Source organism: Argiope bruennichi, chromosome X1 (assembly GCF_947563725.1).
Source record: "Argiope bruennichi chromosome X1, qqArgBrue1.1, whole genome shotgun sequence".
Taxonomy (NCBI): Eukaryota; Metazoa; Arthropoda; class Arachnida; order Araneae; family Araneidae; genus Argiope; species Argiope bruennichi.
Window position 1 is genome coordinate 128,774,417 of NC_079162.1, and position 24,811 is coordinate 128,799,227.

Genomic DNA, 24,811 nt, shown 5'->3' on the forward strand with positions numbered 1-24,811 from the left:
CATAGACAAACGGACATAAGCTTTTTTCATATGTTTAAGCATCAAAATTTAGTTAAAATACCAATACATTTTCTTGCTAACAGATAGCAGCAGTTTTAACAAGCCTAAACTAACCACACCCGACCCCCTTTTTTCAATGAGCTACGACTAATTTATTGGACGTTTATGTCCCGTACGGAAATATCATACGGATGAGTCCCAATACCCTTTTTGTAGTGCTTTGAGCGTACTTTGTTGCCCTTTCGACTTCCAAAAGAAGGGTGGAGCATCCCGTGATGTATGCCAGCAGGGAGTCCTTTGGAGTAAGATGCATTATGTAGGTCAACAGAGAGAAAATTTTTACTTCAGTTTCTTTGGATAATCCTTTTTTCTTTTCTAAGGCTTCATCAAGATTTAATTTTAACTATGCAGCTTTATCAGGAGTTCATCAAAAATAAATATGACAATAAGAAATACAGAAAAAAAATCTTTAAAAAATATCTCATATTCTATATATTAAAAAAAAATTCTTCTATAAGGGCATAATTAGCAATGACAAAGTCACTCAGAATGATTTTCGGGCTCTGACTGCAAATTTCTTTATAGATTTCACTAGTTTGTATAAAGAATTTTTAAAAAGTGTCCTCTAGTGATCACAATTTGAACTATTTATTATTACAGAAATCTTTACCCCATGGCTCATATTACATATTTCCTCTTAAAATTCTGAGAAAAGATATCCATAGGGTGAAAACAGCAATTTCTCAGATAAACAAACAAAAAAATTACGAGCCTGTTTTACATTATCCGTTATGTTACAAATATACCAAATTCAATTTGAGACTTTTAATGAAATACTTCAAATTATGAAGAAGGCTTGGCACATTATTTTTTGCTTCGAAATACTAAAAAATCAGATAAAAGGACGAACTATGGTTTCAGAAGGTGAAAAAATTATTACAGCAGTTTCTCAGATAAACAAACAAACAAAAATTACTAGCCTAGTTTGCTCCAGGCAAAAAATTATAACCATATGATTTTCGTTTTACTGCTTTTAAAAAGAAACGTTGTTAATGCCGTTATATTTTAGCTTAAATATTACCTATTGGATTTTAGTATTTATATTTTTATTTCAAATGCGAAAAACAGAAAAGAAGACAGGATAATGGACAAAGTTTAACTTTTTTTCTCCTTATCTATATCAGCCATTTTTGCTAACCAGAAACTTTTTTTCTCAGTATTCCAAAGATATGATTTGCTAAATGTAAAATAAAATTTAAAAAGCCGGTGATAAGCTAAATATCACTTTTAGAAAAAAAAAGATAAAAATCTCCAAGCAAAGCAAACCATGCTAAAAACAAACATCAATACAAACATGTTTTGAAAAAAACTGTTGGAGTTGATTTTTGTGCTGGCTTAAACCAATTTCTTTTAAATATATTTTTAACAGTCATTCATTTTCGACAAAAAGTTTACCTCAATTTTTCGAAAATAATAGAAACGCCCATAATTATTCGGAACTCATAATGAACTCTATAATGTTTAATTATTTACAATTGAGGGATTACCAATTTTGATTCCATTTCAGCTAATTTTGAATAATTAGGGGCAAATATATTAATAAAATTATTAAAAGACATGACAAAATTTAAATTATATTAAAAACTTTATGTTGATATTATACCTAAATCTCACAGTATTATATTTTGAAGGTTTCAACATATCTTATTGTAAAACATAAAATAATAAATATATAAAAGTAATATATAATAAATATATTCTATAAAAGGTAATAAAAAAATTTTAAAATATTTATACAGCATTTGAAAAGTTAACAAATAGGCACAAAAAGTAGCCAATTGGCACAGTTAGTTTATTATAAAAAACATAATAAAACATATAATTTAGGTTTTAAGTATTTTTTTTTTTATTTATCTACACTGTTATAAAAACGAAATATATATATTTTTTAGCTGGAATTAAAAAATCATGCATTGTAGAGTTAATTTTCGAAATCAATTAAAGTATGACACAATTTTTGTTTCGACATCAAATTAACTAAAATAAATTCGAATTAGAGACAATATTTAATTTAAATAAAGTGAATTCTACAGAGAAAAAAAATACGGTTCATGGCACATGTACAGTGCAGGGCACAAAATGAAAACAAAACAAAAATAATGAAAGCAACAAGTAATGAACCATAAAAGTTAAGAAAACGTATTAGGAATTTAAGAGTTGATCAAACGTTAAAAAACGCATTAAGATTTCAAAAACTGTAAATCCCTTAACTTTAAAAATATCACCATAGTTAAGAAAAATTCAAAAATACATCGAATTCTATAAGATTGTTTTGAAAAAATGAAAAACATGTTAAGAATTTAAGAGTTGTATAAATGAATCTTAAAAATAATGAAAAATACATTGAAAATTAGTAGATGTAAATCTGTAATGATATATTAAAAATAGCAAGTTTTTCAGTAAATGATATAAGAATTTAGTTTGTACTTGCTTTTGAATTTCGATTTTATTTTCATAATAAGGATTTCAAGACGCCAGAAAATAGTCAAAGTTAGAGTGGACAAAATATAATTTTCAAGGCTAGCTTATTAGAAAATGCTCTAGCTATACGTTCGAAAAATCAAAGAGTTTTTTTTTTTTTATTCATACGTTCTGAAACTGAGTGTTAATCAAGTTTTAGAGCCGTAATTGATCAATAGTAAAATCAGTAATTATTAATTTGATAAAAGAAAATTTGAAAATTGATATTTCCAAGTACACGGAGGTTCTATATGTAAATATGAAATTCAAGGAGGGAAAAAAGGAATCGAATCATTGACAATTTTGAATTAAAAACGTTCAAATTAACTCATTTCATTGCCTTTTCCCGACTTTTGCTGAAAAAAAATTATGTTGCATGGGGTTTATGAAAAAAAACTTACGATAAAAAAAAATTTACCTGTGCATTCAGTGCCTGTCTCGAAGAAGAATCCGTTAGACATTTCTATATCCTGAAAACCTTCTTCACTTAGGATGATAGCCTCATTGTTTGAAACAATGATGTGGTTATCCATTCCTAACTTCTGCGTTTATTCTTCTAAACTCGCCTCCAAATCTCAGCCAATCAAAAGAACCCAGACAGACCACACAGGTAAAACGCAATTCAACAGTGAGACTTACATCCTTTCTTCATTGCATCCAAGGCGACTCGGTATTACCCAGGGAATCAGTCTTTCTATGACTGAAGAACGACCTAAATAAAGAAATTAATTTCTGATCATTTTCCTTTTAATTACAATCTTCAAAAGAGACAATAATACAAGAGCTATGGAATGAACAAAGTTCCTGAAAGTGCATAAGTCTCTATTTTCATTATTTTCGATCAAATGTAAAATACATGCACATAATTGAAAATAATTATTACGGAAATATTGCTCAAAGAGTGTTATTAAACATATTACACTTGTTTAACAAAAATAAAAACATTACATAAAAGACTAATTAACTTATAAAATTATCATGACATGCGCTAAATTTATTCTTCGAACAATGATTTGTTGTTTTTAATCTTTGGAATATTATACTTTTATTGCATCACACTGAGATAAGAGTTCTAATGTTGATGCGGCGTAACAAGAAAGAGAACTTTTGAACTTTCCTTTTTTCTTAGAAAAAGGGACAGCTACATGCGGCTTATTGTAATGCAGCCTATATTGCAGGTGGTACATAGGCCATCTTTGCAAATTTCGGCAATTAGTTATTTCAATTCACCTGCGCAGTGGAGTTGCTTATAAATAGAGGAAATGTTACTTTGCGGAAGAAAAAAATATTTTTCTCCATAACATTATGCCGTCCGGCGACACCATGTTGATGTCTCACGAAAATTATCGGGCAAATACTGGCGGCACTATGTTGGTGTCCGCCAATTTTTATTTATTTTATAAATTTTTTATTTCTTTCATTTTAATTATTTATTATTTATTGTATGACAATTATTATTTTTAATTACTTATTTATTTTATGAAAATCTATAATCTCCCAAAAACCTCGAAAAACCGCCGGCGAAGACGAAATGATCGGAACAAGTCCTACCGGCACCAAACAAAAGAATCCCGATTAGACGTGCGGACGGCATAATAATAATTTCCGCATCGTTCAGTTTCGTATTTCATTCCTTTGCATAGTTACAATGGGTCATCTGAAAAATTGAATTAATGATTAATCATATCAAAGCTACAACTTTTCATATTTGGACACATAGGAGAAAAAAAACGGAACCTACAATTATGATAAATAAAGAAATCAGCATAAACTAAAAGGTTAGTAATAAAGCTTTTTATTTTTTTTTATCGCCCAAAGATGCAAAAAAGATTATTTATATTCTAAATTAATCTTAACATTATGCCGTCCGGCGATACCATGTTGATGTCTCACGAAAATTATCGGGTGAATACAGGCGGCACTATGTTGGTGTCCGCCAATTTTTATTTATTTTATAATTTTTTTTTATTTTTTTTATTTCATTTTAATTATTTATTATTTATTTTATGACAATTGCTATTTTTAATTACTTATTTATTTTATGCGATTGGAACCAGTCCTACCGGCGCCAAACAAAAGAATCCCGATTAGATGTGTGGACGGCATAATATTAATAATTTCCGCATCGTTCAGTTTCGTATTTCATTCCATTGCATAGTTACGATGCGTCATCTGAAAAATTGAATTAATGGTTAATCATATCAAAGCTACAACTTTTCATATTTGAACAAATAAAAGAAAAAAACGAAACCTACAATTGTGCTAAATAAACTAATCATTATAAACAAAAAGGTTAGTGATAAGGCTTTTAATCGCCCATTTAAGACTCAGTTTATTATTAAAGTTCCTCTTTGAGGTTAAACAAAAATTGTTAGGCCCTCCATTCTCTATTCTTCTACTCTACTAAACATGAAAATTTTTGCCTGCTGATGGTAATTTTAACTTGCAGCACATACGGCGACACTTTGGTCTTGCTTCGAACCCGTAATCTTCAAATTCCAGAGCCAAGTCTCTGTCAGCAACCCAGAATAGAACATGTCAAAGAAGTTTTTGCCCTGTGAGAGAATTGTCAAATAATTACAGCAAGTAATTTCACTGAGAATTTATTTGAACGCATTGAGGCCTGCTAAATTTACATAAAGTACTTAGCGCTGTGGATCTCTTATTATTTCTAAACACGCCCTATCATTTCCTTCTTGAAAGGAATACCTTAAATAATACACACAGATGCAAGAATGAAATAACTTCGAAGTTTTTGAAACTATAAGAAATTAGAATGAAGTAAATAAGTTGAAAATTACATTTATACATTTTTGAAGATGGTAACTATAGAATACAACCGGAAAAAGACTGGATGTTGTATTATGAATTTTCTTGTTGGCAACATATTAGCAATTTGTGCTTTAACGAAAGAAGAAGTGATCTCGAATAGATACACTATAAAGGTTTAAAAGTTATTCGCTATTGTCAAACATATTTTAAATTATTCATATCCTTTTTTGCTGATAATATGTAGTCAGTACACAATTCTACTAAGCTAAAACTATTATGTTTTGAAAATACGTTTACTTTATACGTTACAATGTAAAATACTATCGATATTGATACCTAGTAGCACACATATATTGTACAATATTTTATGATATAAACGATATTCGCAATATTGTATAATATTAAATAATATTATATAGTATACACTGAAGTGCCAGAAATGCCCCATTAGAAAATGCCCGCAGAAGCGCCGCTACACGGCGTGGCATGGATTCAACTAATTTGTGAAGATATTCTGTAGACAATTCACACCATGATTCCTGCAGGGCAGTTCACAAAGCCATGGGAGTGCGAGGTGGTGAAAATCTTCTAAGGACAGCACGTTGCAAAACATCTCAAACATGCTCGATAATGTTCTTGTCAGGGGAATTAGGTGGCCAAGAGAGGGAACGAAATTCAGAAGAGTGCTCTTCAAGCCACTCGGTAGCTACTGTAGACCTGTGGGGTGGAGCATTAACCTGTTGGAATTGTCCCCGTCCGCCGGAATGAACACAGGACATGAATGGATTCAAATGGTCAGAAAGGATGTTAACGTGCCGCTGACCTGTCATGGACGAGTCTAGATATATCAACGGTCCCATTTCATGCCAAATGCACAAGCCCCATACCATCACAGAGCCTCCACCAGCTTGAACAATTCCTTGCAGGCATGAGGGATCCATGGATTCATGGGGTTTTCTCAACACTCGTGCGCGGCCATCCGCCCGATACAATTAGAAGCGTGACTCGTCAAGTCAGACAACGTTTTTCCAATTATTAAGAGTCCCATGACGGTGTTGGCGAGCCCAGGCAAGGCGCAAAGCTTTGTGCCGCTGAGTCAACAATGGTACACGAGATGGTCTGCGGCTGCGAAAGCCCATATCAATTAGGGTACGTTGCACAGTGCGTTCATTGACGCTTGTTGATGGGCCTGCATTCAAATCCGCAGCAATTTGAGGAAGTGCTGAATGTCTATCTCGTGCAACGATTCTTTTCAGCTGTCGATGATCCCGTTCTGTCAAGTTCTTTTTCCGGCTGCACCGCTGTCGGAGATTTAAAGTTTACTGGAAACCAGATATTCGCGATACACCCTTGAAACGGTCGTGCTCGAAAATCCAAATTTTATTGCTACGTCGGAAATGCTGTGCCCCATCTCTTATGCGCCGACTATTAGTCCCAGTCGAAAATCACTTAAATCTTGATAGCCTTCTATTACAACAACAAGAATCAATGTAATAGCTTCCTCAGACACCTGTCGTCTTATATACGCACTGTCAACCGCAACGCGTTACGCTGATTGGTTGAACACCTCCATTATTTACATACAACCTGCTATATCAGTTTTTCTGGCTCTTCAATGTAGTACAATATTGTGCTACAGGCTGTGCTACCTTCCAATATATATTGGAAACGTTATAATAAATAACATCACAGGCAAGAGCAAAATTGACGCAAAGAGGATAGTAACAGTGCTTTCCTGGTTCAGAAGCGGAAGAAAGTAATTCCAATAAGGAAATTTGAATTCTCAAACGAATAGTGTGCTGAATGTTTCCATGCTTGATATCATCATCAGTAACAGTACATCTACACTTTCCATGTAGAGCAGCTACAGCATCTTTTTCTTTTCTTCTTAATTTTTTTTAAAGATGCCTTTGAAAAGTTACGAGATAATTCAAAATTAATAATAATGAAATCATTTTCCCAGTCTTATTGAACAAGCTGTGGAATAATTTTATCATTACATGTTAGACAGATTTTTTTTCATTCTTTAATTCAGTATCTGAATGTATGTGGCTTTCACTCTGAAAAAAAGTAAAATAAAGAAAAGGAGACTGCCAAGTGAATACAAAAAAAAAAAATTAAAAAAAATCGAAAAACTAATTGGAAAAACCCAGATGAGAAAATAATAAAAAATAATTGCTTTTAAAATTGAGTAAAGAATATAAGAAAACGAAAATTATTTTAAATTTAATTATTTAAAATTTTAAAATGCAAGAATAATCTTTATATAATTCTTCTTGAAGTAATGCTATTGATAATCTAAATAAAACGTTAAGAATTATTATTTTAAAAGAGATTGGAACTCAGGACAGGAATTCATTAAAATGACAATATTAACTATTGTTCTCTATTCATAAATAAAAATTTCATTAAATATAATTATAAGAACTGGCTGTTTAACGTGAACACTAATTCATAACTAATATTACTTGCATCTAGGTACTTATAAAGTATTCCTGTTCAGAAGTATTAAATAAGATGAAAAAAAAATTATCTTTACTTCCAAGAAATTCCAGATATTTTTTAATCATTTACAATTATTTTTTGATGGCGAAACATCACGAAAAGACATGACTAGCACAATTGATAATACTTTGATTCTCTCCTTCATATGTCTGGCACCCTTAGTTATCTGTACAAAGAAATATCTGATTTCATTTAATCTCCAACATTCATATAATCTTTGTGCGAAAGTTTATATATGTAAGGGTATTTCTTATTTATTTATTTAATTTAAATTTTAATTAAATTCCTAAATTTTATCTTAAATTGTCTCATGTTATTTTATTCTATAATTTTCTATTTCCTGATCCAAATCCTACTTTTTATTTAATGATTTCTAACACGAGCTCTAAAAAATTGATGGTTATTGAAATTTCTCACGCTCTGAGTAAAGGGATAAAGTCCATAATTCCTATGCATTCCTTTCAAATATACCTAAGGTTCCCTTTCCTAAATCGTCAAAGAAAACCCTATCAGAATCTCTTAGTAAAATCATTGGTGGGGGAAATTTCTTTTTTTCTCTTGTGTTCTGATGCGAACAGACGTGTTCCGCCTTTCGTCTCCTTGTACAAATTATGGTTCCCGTGGTAAAATAAATTGCAGTTTGATCCCAAAAGTATCTTTCTTTTGGTCATGCATCTGCCGAAATCATGCTATATATACAGTCAAGCCTCATTTAACGAGCATCTCGCATAACGAGTGATTCACATAGCGAGCAAAATAAAATGTAAAAAAGTGATTCGCTTAACGAGCGATAATTCGCAGAATGAGTGGCGAGGAGATACCATGATGTCGCTTGCAGTATCAGCCTATATTGAGCATTTGTTTGAAGAAATCCCTTATATCTACATGGAAGAAGTTTGGGCCGTATAGCGTTGTCGAACGCGACTCCAACGGGTTTTAGCAAGTGGCTATGCCTTACTCGAAGAGATTTTGGAGATAGAGGTGAATATTAACAAAATCGATGAGCTGATAGAAGAGCATAATCAGATTTACCGAAAACGTTTTGGAGATGCATTCTGTATCACAGCAAAAAGCTGCGAAGCGGTCCAAAGAAGAAGAAATTATAAATGCAACAACCTTCCAATGATATAAGGGACACGCTGAAAGCATAGGAAATTGTTGCATTGTATGTTAAGAATCACCACTCTGATAAGGGAGTAGCTCTTCCTGCTATAAACTCATGTAATGATAATGCTGTGTCTCATTTTCGCCAGATTTTCAAGCGTAGACAAATAGTTTTTAGAGAATTTTTTGCAAAAAGAAATATGTACTATAAATTATGTTATTACAAATTTCTTTGAGTAATGTTTTTAGAATGGAACGTGTTGTTTTATTTTACCGAGATTTCTCTGAAAAGAATTGTTTCCTTTAACGATAGTTTCGCAATACGAGTAAGATTAGGGAAGGAATTATGCTCATTCAATGAGATTCCACTGTGTGTATATGAAAGAGAGATGATATTTCTTAATTTAATTTATATCCTAATTTACTTTATTCATATCACTTTACTCAAAAGTTTTCTCTATTTTCCTGATCCAAATCCCCTTTTTTTAATTATTTCTAACACACGTTCTAAAAAATTAATGATTAATTTACTTCTTACATTCCGAGGGAAGGGATAAAAATCCCTAAAGTTGAGCCATTCTTCAAAGATATTCGAATCGATACGTGTAAAGAAATTCCTAAGCGAATCTCTTAGTAAAATCACTTAGGAAAAAACCCTCTTGAGTCGCGATGTAAATAGAAGCGTTTTATTTGTTGTCCCCTTGTACGAATCATGCCTTCCCGTAGTAAAATAAGTAGATGTTAAGCTCCCAATTTGTCTTCTTTTCGGCCCCGCATCTGTAAAATTATGTTACATATTATATATATATAAAATTACTTACAAATAAAAGAGAAAAACACAAGTAAAAATATAACAAAGAAAATAAAACAATATATATATATATATATATATATATATATATATATATATATATATATATATATATATATATATATATATATAGTATGTGCCCAAATCTAACGAAATAACCCCATCCCAGGAAATCTAATGTAACTTAAATTTAGCAATTCAAGGGAGTTTAAGGGCTATTACACAATGGATTTAAATAATGAGAAAACTTTACGAACAAATTATATTATACCTTTTTATATAAACAAAAAATTATATTATACCTTCAGGAAAAAGAAAAAAATATACATGATAAAGCGTTCAAGAAACTATTTCACTAACTAATATCTTTGTAGCTAAATAATTGTTAAAGAAATAGAATGATGATTTTCAGATATTGACCTGAAAAATAATTTGAAAAAAAAGTTTAAAACGAACTACACTATATAATAATAATTAGACGTTAAAAGAATATATAAAGAAAAAATAATAAAGAGTGATACTTAATATCGGGATTCAATGGGTCGAAAATGATTTCATAAAATCAACTTATGTAGTGATAATGCTTGGTCTTTCATGATACCACTTTTTTCTATCTCATATCTGTCCTTAGCTTTTAGTAACCTTAAAGGATCTAAGGAATTTAATCTTATTACAGTCCTACATCAAATAAATCCTTTTATAACTAATAGGTCGCCTTCTTTTTTGTATTCGGTAGCTTTCTTCCTCTTCTATTGGTGAGTACGGGTGTCCCAATCCCGAAGTTCCCCGGGAACCTTTACTCTCTTCAATTTATCTCCCCTAAGCGTTTCATTTTCTACTTTAACTTTCATCCCTTGACGGGAAACGAATAATCTCTCTATAAGAAGCTGTCGCCGCTTTGTCTGCTTCTTGTTTCTCATGAACAGCCCGTAACTCCACGTGTTGACTGTGAATGGCAATCCATTGGATGGGTGATGCACGATAATTAACTAGTCGGCAGCTAGCCACCTGAGTGGTTAATCTGACAGGGATAAAGTGAAGGGGTCATTTTTTTGCATCAAGAGTGGCAATTGTTCCCGGCGATGACTTTGAACGAATAAATTCCAGCAAGCATTAAGTTAAGCGCCAAAGCTGGGAATGTCTGGAGCCAATGGCTGACTTCCTTTGTTAGGCTCCATAGTGGGTGGTGCCGTCGGGCCCGAATCTCCAATTAAATCATATTTCACCTTGCAACAAGGGTCCTTTCAGTGGGCAACGAATTGTTCCTTAATCTTTTAACACTGACAGTTATTTTGGTCGATATTAAATTCTTGAAACGTTTTTCGGAGAAAGACGAGACATTTGAAGTAGTATCTCCTTTTTCAAAAAAAAAAAAAAAAAAAAAAATCAGAAGGTTATCAGAATCACAATTGGTGACGTAATGTACATTCGCAAAATGCGTTCTGGTGACTTGTTAGTAGATATTAATTTTCAAAAGCAAGCCCAGCAAATACAAAAACTAAAGATTCTGGCAACCTTTAATATTTACCTGTCATTAAACACTTCAAAAAGTGTTATGGTTGTGGTGAGATGTTGGACCTCCCTATAGATTTAATTACTAAGAATTCAAAATACCAAGGTGTTACACATGTCGGTCGCATTACCATCCAACGAGATGGACAAACCCTTGAAACTAAACATCAGGTCCTCAGATTTATGTCACCTAAATTGCCGGACGGCATACATGCAACTTACATTAAGCTTTCAATCAGATCATACATACCGAACTGTCTGAGATGCATTAACTGTCAGTGTTGTAGGTACTCGAAAACTATGCTAAAAATTCCACCCATAAAATATCTCCAAAACATTCATCTGATTCCAATATCGAAAAGTATATAGGTAATACTACTGACACTAAGACGCCTGATAAAAACTAAACAAAATTCAAAATCGGACAAATCACAAAAGCTAAAGCTTGAAAAGAGTAGACTGACGGAGATAGATATTTCTTCGCAGTTGAAAAAATCAGTTACTGAGAATTCGGTTGCTTTGGGACTTACTAGTCAAGATATAGTCCAGTTTTGCTAGTATACCAAATAGTCCTGATTTCAAAATCCATCCTTCTGAGGATGAGAATGAATTTGAGATAAGTTGCAAAGTATCAGAAACTCTAACCACTGCCCTTAATTTTTCTCCTGCAACTAGAATTTCTTAATAAGCATCTTCTTTTCTTGGTGTTGTCACAGTATTGGTTCAAGTTTCATAACATCAAAACCATTTTAAATTAATTTCATCCCATTTGCCTGGGTGTTCAAAAAACCTTCATGATACCAAACATTCTTTTCAAAACTATATGATTATAATTGTGTTCAGAAAGATGCAGACTCTAGGATCGTAATTCAGGAGATTTCTATATCATTCTATCAAATTTATATCCGAGAGCAACTTCTGAAATACATATTCTCTGCAGGCTGTGGCCATACAAGCTTATTCAAAAACTTTGTCCACAGTCTATATCATTTACTCACCGCCTTATGATGCCATTCGTCAATAATAAAGATCTAGAGAAAGGCTTAGGAAGATGGTCCGTCAACAAGATCTTCAAATGCATTTCTTAAAAAGATGAAACATTTGAAACAATATCTATTTTAATTGATTCAGAATGTCATCAGCGTCACAGTCGGTAACATAATATTCATTAAGAAGCTGGTCCGTCAAACTAGTGGAACAGCTTCCTAAGCCTTTTATTACGCTCGTCGATTGTAAAAGACATAATATCTTGTGGGGTTCAGACAGTATAAATTATTAGAGGCGACAGATGAAACAGTTTATTTCTAATAACTGTCTCTGCTTGTTCAATAATGATGAGAAAACGTACTTCCATGAATTCACACATACCTTCCATAGTCTTGATCAGGCCATATCTTCCCCTGAACTTTTGCCACTGCTGACCTTGGCAGTTAGCGAATATTTATATAATAGCAACCATTTCTTTATTATGGTCCCCATGCTGATACGGGGGGTACGACTCTTTGTCTTTTCTATTCCATTGGGTAGACTGGACTGCATTGTCCCTATTGGCAGATATCACAGAGAGTAATGTCAATACTACAGACATTTAGGAAACAGTACAAAATGTCGTTAATACAGTAATAAACGCCGTTAATACCTCCATCCCAAAGACTTTCTGAAGTATAAGAAAATTTCGTACACCGTAGCCACAACTACAAGAACCAAAAAAGCATTAGAACATTTTTAGAAGATACCCGACGACAGAAAATCTTGTCTCTTGCAAATGAGCTAAAGCTCTTACTCGTCGTATTCACCGTCATAGCCAGAGAGAATCTTAGATTAATTTTGTTTCATCTATTACATCCTCCACTTCTAACAACGTTTTGAAAAATAAGTTCAAGGTTGTTAATGGGATTTATCATAAATCCTCTACTCCTATTTTAAAAACAGAGAACGTGATGCATTCCGCCTCATTATACATTGATAACATTCTAAGCCAGGCTTTCTCACAAGTTTCGGCAATTAATTCTTATAGTCCTACTTTTTTGGCAATTAAAAATCGAGCCCAACGGTTGCCTCTGCTTTTAATTTCCAATGTAGCCTTCCATACAGATGTGAATTCAGGATGTTTGAACTATAAGCGACTTTATCCTATGCCCACGATATCAGTCTCGGGTCAGATGGAATCACATATAAAATGCTTCAACATTTGAATACAACATCCCTTTCCAATCTGTTACTGTTATTCACCATAATCTGGATTGAACAGAGGTATCCTTTTCTAATCTACAAATTGGAGAAACAAGGATGAATCTTCTCGTTGCAGAGTGGTTCCCGCACAGGTCGGTCAACTGTTGACAACCTCGTGTTTCTGAAAACCCAAATACGCAAATCTTTTGTAAGGAAGAACTACCTTATCTCTATATTTTTCGATATAGAAAAAGTGTATGATCGTGCTTGGCGCTATAGCATACTTTCTCTTCACAACTTTGAATTAATGGGAAACATATTTTTTTTAAACTTTTTATCTCATCGAACATTTTCTGTTCGTGTTGCTAATTTTTACTTTGATTCTTTTATCCATATTGAGAGAGTTCCACAGAGAAGTGCCCTCAGTGTCACACTTTTTATTGTTCAACTAAGTCAAATTTTAACACATTTGTCATAATTTATTAATGGAATACTTTATGTTGATGATTCGCAGATCTCATGCCAAGGTAATAAAGAGAGCGAACAATCATGAAACGCAGTAAACAAATTCGCAGCTTGGTGAGACAGCAGTGGATACGCTATTTCGCCGGCGCAGCGTCGATGCGTGCATTTCGGCCGGAAATCTTCACCTCTACTAGAGAAAACGAAACCTCTATCCTATCTATTCATTTTCGAAATATCTGAATTCTTATGGTGTATGAAATACAGCTTTTGGGAGTGATTCTCAATTGAAAGCTCGCCTTCCTTCCTGATATCTTATACCTGCGGAAGAAGTGTGAGAAATCATTAAGCATTTTGAAGGCACACTCCAGAACATCTTGAGGTACCGGTCGAACCTCTATACTCCATCTTTATTAAACAGTAATTCTTTCCCTAATAGATTACGAATGTTTGGCTAATGATTCCAATAGTTCATTTAACTTACGACGACTAGATACCCTTCACCACTCTGCTTTGCGTATTTGCTCTGGCGCATTTTGTACTTCTCCAATAGAAAGCTTCTACATTATTTGTCACCAACTACTCTGTTTGAAATTGTTCGCCCTATTTCATTTCTGAATTAAATCTGTTCTGAAACACCTCATAAGCCAAATGTCACTATCACTTGGTTTTTGCCGACTCCATAATGTCCATCCTTTTCACATTCTTCCATTCCGTAAGACAACCAAAATGCTTCTGCATGACCTTACCGATGTCCGTATTAAAGCTGTTGATTTTTTTTCCAGCTTTCCGCCCAGGAATATCCCAGATTTTTATTTATTTATTTATTGGTCTCTCTTTCCAGTATTCTATAAATATTCAACTGCTCTGATTGTTTTACAACAGTTTTTTTCTATATCATCACTGTCGGCATTCTTCTTTTGTGTCGATTTTCATGGCTGGCTCGAAATCAGATGGACATACTGCTTGTGGCATCTTTTTTCCATCTGGTACACTGAGTAATCGTCTACAACATTGTTGTTCCGCTTTTACTGCAGAATTCGGTGGAATTTTCTGTACTTTTGAGAAAATTTCACTTCCTCTTTAGCGTAATTTCATTATTTATTCTCATAGTGTGAGTGCTTTGAAAACGCTTTCTAGCTTTCGCTGTTGGATGCCTCCGATTATATTCCGCATTTTGTTCACCTTGCATGTATTACAAAGGTGATTTAATATCATATTTTATTGAATTCTGAGTCGAGTAGGCATTTCTGGGTATGAAAAGGCACATTCAGCTTCAAAATCTGGTACAGCTTTTTTGATTAAAGTACTTCCGTTTTACGACATTAAGAGGTCCTTCGCTGGTCACATTTTTGTTATCTGCCAAAAGACATAGGATTTAGCGATTTATAACAAGTTATATTCTGTGAAAATGAACATTCATTTATGGCCTTTTCTCCTTATACTTGAGTTGGAAGTCAAATTGTCTCGTCTTCATATAGGACATACTCTCTTCACTCATAAAGATCTCATAATTAACGAAAATGTCCTTATGTGTAGCAGGTGCAAACGTGATTTTATTGTTTGTCCTATTTTAATCGAATGTTCTTATTTTAATCTCCATAGTATTCGGTGGGATTTTTTTTCTCGTCTTTCTTAACTTTACAAGACCTGATAAGGAAGAAATATCATCCAAATATTTAAAAAAAAATTTAAGACGTTGGCATTTTTTACTTGCATTTAGCAATTTTCTACTTCGACTTGTTTTAATTTTTCCGTTGCATCATTATTTCACACTTTCTAGAATCATTTTAATATACTAAAATCCTTTATTATTTGTTTCTTCATATTTTATGCGTTTTATCTCTCTACTTTTTAAAAGTGTTATTTATAACCTCCTCTTATTTTATCATCCGTTTGGCGCCATTTTGCCAAATATGGCTGTTGCACCAATAAACCACACAACCAATTATCCTTTTCCTGTGTTGAAAGTTCTTCAATTTTCAGACTGTATTGTTTCAATATTCTGTTTCGCGCCTTTTCTGAGTAATTTTCATTGCTCTTGCTTTCTTCAGTCATTTCTTTTAGCAATAGTTTTTTTTTTTTTTTATTTCGATATCTACTTTATATCACATTTTAGTACCAATCAAAATCTCAAATAGTGACCGCTTGACACACTACGTAAAAAAAGTAGAACAGTCATATTTTGTAAATTACGGTTTGTGTTTAGATCTTAGTGATCTAATTTTTTTTTGACATTTTTTTTTCTTTTATTTTAAATGAGTAAATTTTATCAACCACAAATAAAAATTACGAAAAAAACCATAAAGATTTTGGTTGTGTGAAAAAAGTAGAAGGACACATACTAAAATAATTGTTTTGGAATATATTATAAGCCCTAAAAGTGGGTGTTTTCATTCTTTAATTGTTTTTACTTGGAAAACCATTCTATTTTATAGAAAACCTTTCGTTTTCGCCTTTTTTAAAATGCCTAGAGAAGAATCTTTAAGTGAATTTCAAAATGGACAAATTATCGCTTATAAATTACTTTTTCGAATTTCATAAGAAATTCTAGTAGTCAGGGAAGGGGAAAAAAAAAAAAAAAAAAAAAAAGATCGGCAGGCATAAAAAAAATTGATGCAACATGATCAAAGAAAAGTCATTCGAGAAAGAAAAAAAAGAGGTGAAAGTGTTGCTGAAACTCAAAATAATGCAGACACCACACACGTTTCAAGAAGAATTATCTATAACCACATAAAATGCTTCAAAAGTTTTTATTCAGAAAAAGGAAGTACCCATCTAAATAGATTGAAAGGTACTCGTACATTGAACACTGATTGCAATCGGTTAAAACCACATGTCCCGGAACTCAGAATGAACCTCTATTATATTTGCTGATGAGAAAAAAAAATAATAATTTAGATGGCCCAGATGGCTACCAATGCTATTCGCAATGTCTTGGTAAGGGAGAAAAAACTTATTGTGGGAGGATGGAGTTTAATGATCTGGTTGGCAGTCTGGAAGAATAAGCGTTGTGCTCATGAATGATAGGAGGAAAGGCACAGACTACATCCATGCCTTAACCCTTTCTAAGGCTGTGGGAAGTATGCTTCCCACCAAATTCATCAATCTTTGTATGAAATTATGTAGGTTGGCATAAGTTCTGACAAATTTTTTTAATAAGTCAGAAACTTAGATGCTTCAGTTCTTTATCTCAGACAAAATAATGTGTCTTGATTTGTTACTTAATTATTAATTAACCAAATTAATTAATTAATCAAATTAAATTTATCTAATAAGCTAAATGAATCCCTTTTCTTATTCTAATTTCAAGCCTAAAAATATTTTAACATAATATGACTAGAAAAAAATGGCCCTTTAAAGGGTTAAGGTATCTGTCTACCTACGGAGACAAATTTTTGAAAAATCCCTCTAATGAGCTATTTCAGTTCATTTTCTGGATTAAAGTGATTGCAAATAATGAAAAATATTGATCAGGAAATTCTGTGCCAATTGAGATTCAGTAAAAAATTCAATTTGGGTAAAAAAAAAAAAAAAATAGTGAACATTGCAACAAAAAGCAAAACACTCTACAAAAAAATTCTATTGTACATATTCCAATTATTTTTATACACAACATATTTACAGCTGTGATGAAGGGAATGAACTAGAATCTAAGAAATATATGCATTCTCAAAAAAGTTATAGCTAATCGAATATTTCTGTATTGAAAATTTCACAAAATTTATTGTCGAAAATTACATTAAGCAGCTCCCAAACCAAAATTACTCAATTCAAAGTTATATCCTAAATCCTTACATTAGACATCCTTACATTAGGCAGCTCTAAAACAAAAATTACTCAGTTCAAAGTTATATCCTAGAATCTAAGAAATATGTGCATTCTCATTGTCGAAAATTACATTAGACAGCTCTAAAACAAAAATTATTCATTTCAAAGTTATATCCTAGAATCTAAGAAATATGTGCATTCTCATTGTCGAAAATTACATTAGACAGCTCTAAAACAAAAATTACTCAGTTCAAAGTTATATCCTAGAATCTAAGAAATATGTGCATTCTCATTGTCGAAAATTACATTAGACAGCTCTAAAACAAAAATTATTCATTTCAAAGTTATATCCTAAATCATTACATTAGGCAGATCTAAAAAAAAAAATTACTCAGTTCAAAGTTATATCTTACAATCTAAGAAATATGTGCATTCTCATTGTCGAAAATTACATTAGACAACTCTAAAACAAAAATGTACACGGTTCAAAGTTATATCCCTAGTTCATTGCTTTTGAAACACTTAAAGTAACAAATATGCAAAATTTCAAGCTAATATATTAATTAGCTCTTAAGATATTATGTTTTGCGTATGAAATTTTTTACGAAATGCAAGTTTTTCCAAAAACTAGTTTAAAGTTTTCATTTGTCTTGTACTAAAAATGCTTTGTAAACATAAACAATGTTTAAAAACATATGTAATTGCCGATCCTTTTGGCATAAAAACTACTCAAAACGCATTCTAATACGCGTGGCTTGCTGACAGAACATATTATAAAATAAATTATAATTCAGATTTCATAAAATGTTGAAAAACATTCAACTTCTGGTTTCGTTTGCAGCTACAGCAGTTTTAAAAAAATTACATATCTCGGTTTCTATTTATCGTAGAATTAAAACAAACACAGATTTGGAAACCCAAATAAATGGGTTTTAAAATAAAACAATAAAAAATTGTGAATATTGACCAAAAACTGGCTTTTAAATGTAGACAGATACCTTAAATATCTCATTCTCTATAGTGTTGAACTAGGTGGAAATGACTAGATTTTTCAGCATAATGGAGCATCAATTCAAACAGCTAATGACGTTAAAAATTGGTTTGCAGCAAATAATGTCAGGTTTTGCTCGACCAGCTAAAAGTCCGAATCTCATCATTATAGAGAACATATGAGAAAGGATTTTCCGTCGTGTTTCCGTGAAAGGTGAACAATTTCAATATATAGATCAGCGTCAGAGAGTTTTGAATGATGAAACGGAAAATTTTTGCTAAATAGAAATTTAACTTTATATGATTATATTCACAATTCTAAACCGAATTTTGAAGTATTCAAAGGCAATGGTGTAAGATTTCCCTATTAATAATACTTTTATTTGAATTAATTAAAAGTGTCGTTCAACCTCTTTTACAAAGTATGAAGCAGTCAAAACTGATTTTTTATTGGAATTTATTTGTTTGTTTTTCTAAGTTTCTGATACAATTATCTATTTGTAAATAGATCATTATTTTGCTCATTAAATTGTTCTGAAAAAAAATCCAGCGTTCTTCATTTATCTAAAAAAAATCTTAAGCCCTTCTACTTTTTACACGCAGTATATTACGACAGACAGTACTGTTCAAGATTTTTTGGATTATATCTGCATGTTTCTGCCACTTAATAGGATCATCTAATAATAATTTCGTCAAAACTAGTATAAAATTACAATAAATTCTTTCTTCTTGGCCATTTCCTTTTGGAACTCCCGGAACCAATTGCAAATGCTGCATTTCTTACTTGCTACAATAATCACTAAATGCTTTTCGAAATGAACGCTAATCCATGACCAGTTATGACTCTTATTGAATTTCCAAAGATTTTCCTTGCAATTTCAATTTTTCTAAAGCACTTTCAGCTGTGGCAGTCTTTACTGGATATAACCAAGTGGATTCGTGATAGGCACTTAGAGGTATGTTTTCTTTTGGAATGGAGTTTAAAAATCCTTCTTTTTTGTTGCTCTTCTTATTCGCTATAATAAATGGTACTCTGCTAATTATCAAGTGCTTGGTCATCGTGGTCAAATTAGGTACGAAAAATTCCTGCTTGACAACTTCTTCCGTTTTCGCAACTGAAAAATGACCATTTTCATGTGCTAACTTAATTAATTAATTTTGCATGGGGAGAAATCTTACAATTGATTCTCAACTATTTAGATATTTGTAAATTATTCCGTTCCACTCGAAAAATTCTTCAGATTCGCGCTTCTCCAAGAGTGATTTCAAGGCTTGAATAATTTCATCTTCATCTTGTGCTTTCTATAATATTGTTGATACACTATCATTATAAATTATAATAATAGGGTGTCTACTCAAGGCCTACATGTTGTCTACGATTAACAGATCAGTGTTCAATTTCGTTGTCGAATTCTTCCAATTGTAATGCCCTTTCTGCAATGCAAAAAGTGTTTTTTTTTGTTTGTTTGTTTATAGTCTTCTGAAACACAGAGCAATCTGTAATTATTTTGAAATGTTATATAAACTCGAAATTCCTTCAATGCTGTAACAATTGCGAGTACTTCCAATTCATAACTATCATATTTCTCTTCAGTGGGACGTTTTCTTCGATATGTAATATAGTGAATGCAACTTCCCATCTTCGGCTTTTTGTAATAATACAGCACCATATTCATGTTGGCTTGCGTCGGTATGTGATTCTGTTTTTCTCCTATCCCATGTTTAAAAACACTAAGAATTGGACCTTCAGACATTACTATTTTAAGTGTTTCGAATGCTTTTTTTTTTTTTTTTTTTTTTTTTGCTCATCCGAAAATGAACGAATTGTCTTTTCCTACCGAGTCGCTTGATGGTTTAGCAATTTTTGAATAATTTTGAATATATTAGCAAAACTATGTGTTAAATCTTTAAAAAAAAACCCTCTTGGATTTGTTTTAAAGTCGTTGGTTTAGAAAAATTTTTAATAGTTAATACCTTCGCAGGTCATGATTTAATAGTTCCATTTCCACTGCATCACCTAAAAATTCTACTTTTTCATCGAAAATTGAAATTTTTTTTTAACTTGATTTCTAGTCCTACTTTTTGGCAACTTAAAATACGCTTAGAAACGTCTGTAATCCATCTTTTTAATTTTTTGCTGGCACAATATGTTCATTCGTGAATCAAAACTCCTTGGCAGGTAATATCTCAAAAATACTTGTTAAGTAACGCTGAAAAACACCAGGACAAGTGCTTAGTTCAAAAGTTACTTCATTACATTCAAATTTTCTATCAAGAACGATAAAAGATATCTATTTTCGATGATCTTCATCTACTTCAATATGAAAGAAGCTGTTGCAAAGATCTAATATGGTAAAGACTTTTGTTTCGTACAATGTACGTAAAGCATCTTCGATTAAGGAAAATTATCTTTTACAAGCTTCTTCGTTTCCCATAATCTATACGCATTCTAGAAGTGCCATCATTCTTCTTTACTAATACAATAGGGCTTGACATTCTATTTAGCTTACCTCTTTTAGCCACTTGTCTATCTGCTTGTTTTTCAATAAATGCTACACAACGTGTAGACTGGTAAACCGGGACTTCATCTTTCAAAATAACTAGTATCGCAACATTGGTACAAGCAGTTAGATGGCTTGTAATTTCAATTATTTTCTTGAGTTCTCCTTTAATTCTTTTGATTTTTTACGTGATTCAATTCCACTTCTTCTTCGATGTTTTCCGCGGATATTTCCATTAACAAAGCTTTGTTTTCATACATTTTGAATGTTATTCCGTTTTTCGTCAAGTTGAATGATGCTTGCTCTAAAATATCAGAGCTGCTGGCAGCCTCAAATTTTAATTTAGCTTATGGATCAACCATGAATAATTTTTTTCGTCAAAGTGGAATTCGTGTTCAGAAGATCCTATCGTTGTAACTTGAGCTTCACGTTATATTCCTTCACCTGTTACAATATTTTGTTCTTCAGCAGCCTCATTGGATCAATGATTCTTCTGCTTATATTGTCTCTTAAACTAACTGTATTTCTAGTATCTATAAGCACGGTAACTTTCTTATTTCCAAACATTATTTTCTTTCGTGCATAAATTTTCTTGTCCGATCACATCATACGTTCCAACTGACGTTGTACTCTTTCGTAAAATCCTCAATGTACTTCGATATGAAGCAGTTTGACTTTCTATCAGGAATTTTTTTCTACTTGGAGTAGTTTGTCTGTACGCGTTTGGAAGTATTGTAATTTTTTTTTTTTTTTTCGAAACCTCTATTTTGACCCCCGTAGCTTCAATTTTAAATTTTGTGACTTCTGTTATTTCCGTATTTTGAGTTCCATTGCCTTGGTTATGATCCGTTATCTCTATAATCTCTTATCAGGTCTATTATATTTAGGTTTTCACTGAGGCTCGAATCTTTTTTAGTTTTGTATTCCTCGAATTTTTTTTTTCTAAACTTCTTTTTTATATCTCCATATTCTTCAAACTCTTCGCTAAGTCACTAGGCGAATTTATAGTTGTCCATTCATCTAGAAAATGTTTCTTGAAATCTGGTCTGTTAAGATTCAGTTTCCCAAATCATCGTGATTTTCAATCTTCAGGCCAATCGTCAAAATAGGATGAGAATTCGTGGTAGTAGTCAGTTAAAGTTCGATTATAAATCTTATGATGCGTTAGAAATAGCTATCAAAATTTTTCTGGCTTAAGCTTGAATCTCTTCAAAAACAATTCTTTCACATGCTTGTAATCTTTCACTTTTTCATTAGGTACGAGGGTAACTATATGTGAGAGGTCAGATAGAGGTAGACTTATCATGTATGATACCCATTGTTCGTGAGGTATCTCTCGTCGTTGTATTTGTCGCTCGAATAAAACCAAGCACAAACTAAAATCTTCTTTAAATTCATATCTATGTAGAATTTTTTTTTTTTTTCCCTAGCAATCTGGTATGTTCCATTGCAGTGACGGCCTGGCTGAATTATAGCATCTATGTTTAATCTTCAAGTTCCACTTTACCCCTTCTTTTTACCTTTTCAAAAGCTTTTTGGTGTTTATTTTCATCTCATTTTTGCCTTCTTTTGCTTTCAATTTCCTTTCTCGAGTGCTTCACGTTTGGTCTCTTGTACCTCTTTCTTTGTTCGGTCTTCTACAGTACCTGTATGCAAAATCTCCATAAATTCCTTATATACTGTGACGAGTTTCTTCAACTGAAAAAGTCATTGTCGGAGTGGTATTCAAACTTAATTTTTTGCTAAGAAGAATAGATCATCTTTAGTCCCTCTATGAGTTAGATAAGTCGTCTCGATTTTTAATTGCATTATTTCTTTTAATTTTTTTGCTGAGAATTGATTGGATAAATAAAACTATAACTATTTGGTATTTCACTAAAAAAAACTTGAGAATATTTGCATTAAAATGGTTCCTCCCTACTTTTTACGAAAGAAAGGGAAAAAAAATTCTAAAAATTTTATACCAAAAAAATATTTTAGCTAACCCAAACACAAAACAAATAGTAATTATTTCAAGCAAGACACTCATAAAAGTAATCATTCATTCTATATGTAAAAGTTTTTCGCGACTCTCGACATCCAAAAAAAAATATATTTACTTTATGTCATCGACATTAAACTATAACATTATTATGCTGAACTTTCCAAACCATTGTACTCCCAAACAGAAAGCATGGTTAATAAGAATTCACTGACGCATCTTTCAAGGTCATAATAAAAATATGATGATATAACATTTTCCGATTTAGCGATTAATGAATATTGATATGAATAAACTAGGGAACTGCGCTCACCAATCCGATGTTGTGTCCGGTTATATACTCCATGTTCGTCAATTCCAGTTAGCAAGTTTTTAAACTCCACTGATCATTCGTTCAATATTGGAAGCTTAATCTTTCCGTGATGATAATGTATATTTGCCGATCATCCTATTTCCGATTCAGAACTCAAAAACCCTCAATGAGAACATTCTTTGCTCATATCTCAAATATCTATATATTGATTCAATTTTTTACGTTTTGTCGCTAACGTAAGCTTTTCTTTTCAAATAAGCAGATTCTCTCTCGGTCTTTCTTCGCTCTTTTTTTTTTTCCATCTGATATTGTTGGACGCCCCATTACTGTTTAAAAAACAATACAGGGTTCGCACGTATATTGCTTAGTATTGCCACAAACGTGTGTCTAAATGAAGAATTAACAAATAATATTGTTTTAAATTCATTTGGTATTAATTTGGTGATAATTGAAACTTTACTTTACCTTTTTTGTTACCATTTAACCGTCAAGTGCAATATAAATACCTGTTTGATCGTAATAATATTTTTCATAAATATTTCAAACAATACTGCAAAACAAACCTCAAATGTCATGCGTCAGGTGACTCGCTTTCTGCCATTCACAAAGAGAATAAAACGTAATGTTTACAGGATTTTTGTTTAATACATTAGATAGAAATTGTTCAAAATCTGAAATTTCCCTAAATTCTTCACTGAATGCTTTGGAATTCGGACATTAAGTTGCATTCTAATATGCGCATGTTTTTATATACCTATTACACAGATGTCATATCTGTGACATATAAAAATATACTTTCTGAAAAAAAAGCACCATCTGTTGGACGTAAATCCAACTCATGTTATATTAAATATTTTACGATTCCATTTCAATGTTTCCGATGACATTATTAAATTGAATTTTCACCCATCTCGATTTATTATCATTTTGATTTAATTATTTCTTATAATACTGCGTTAGGATTGAGTTTTGTCGTTTACCATAGTGTTCATTTAATTTTTCAGTATTTTCAATCATATAAATAAATATTCATTTTATTTTTTGTTTATTATAATCACTTATGTATGTTAACTATTTTTTAAGTTTTCTACATCTGTCTTTTTAACTTTAAATACAAAAGTTTGGAAGGAAACGGAAAGCTCACAAACAATTTTATTGAAAAGCTTCGAAATTATACAGGATAGACAAAATAAACAACAAAAGCATAAATTTAAATTCCACGGAAATCTCTGACTGCGCAGTTTGTTTCTTCCGTTCGCTCTAATAAATCTGAAACAATACGTAGTCAGAAAGCATTGACGATTGGTGCAAGTACCAACGTGCACTTGCAATAGTATAAAATACCAAGATAAACCCAAAAGGTTACCAAAAATAATAATAAATATATCAAAGATTAT

The 24,811-nt window shown here is 32.0% G+C and overlaps 1 protein-coding gene across 15 annotated transcripts in view; it reads right to left on the reverse strand.

Moving 5' to 3' along the window:
* LOC129958288 (uncharacterized) overlaps positions 1 to 24,811 on the reverse strand; it is an 82,659-nt gene that overhangs the window by 18,743 nt on the left and 39,105 nt on the right. For 6 of the 15 annotated variants that reach the window (XM_056070656.1, XM_056070654.1, XM_056070642.1 and 3 more), the window contains one exon: positions 2,939 to 3,232. In XM_056070656.1, the coding sequence (XP_055926631.1) occupies positions 2,939 to 3,053 (115 nt within the window). In that variant the 5' untranslated portion in view covers positions 3,054 to 3,232. Of the gene's footprint in view, positions 1 to 2,938; positions 3,233 to 3,988; positions 4,530 to 4,550; positions 5,076 to 9,439; positions 9,679 to 12,592; positions 12,769 to 24,811 lie in introns of those variants that run through there. The other 9 variants (XM_056070647.1, XM_056070650.1, XM_056070649.1 and 6 more) reach the window with 9 other exon arrangements.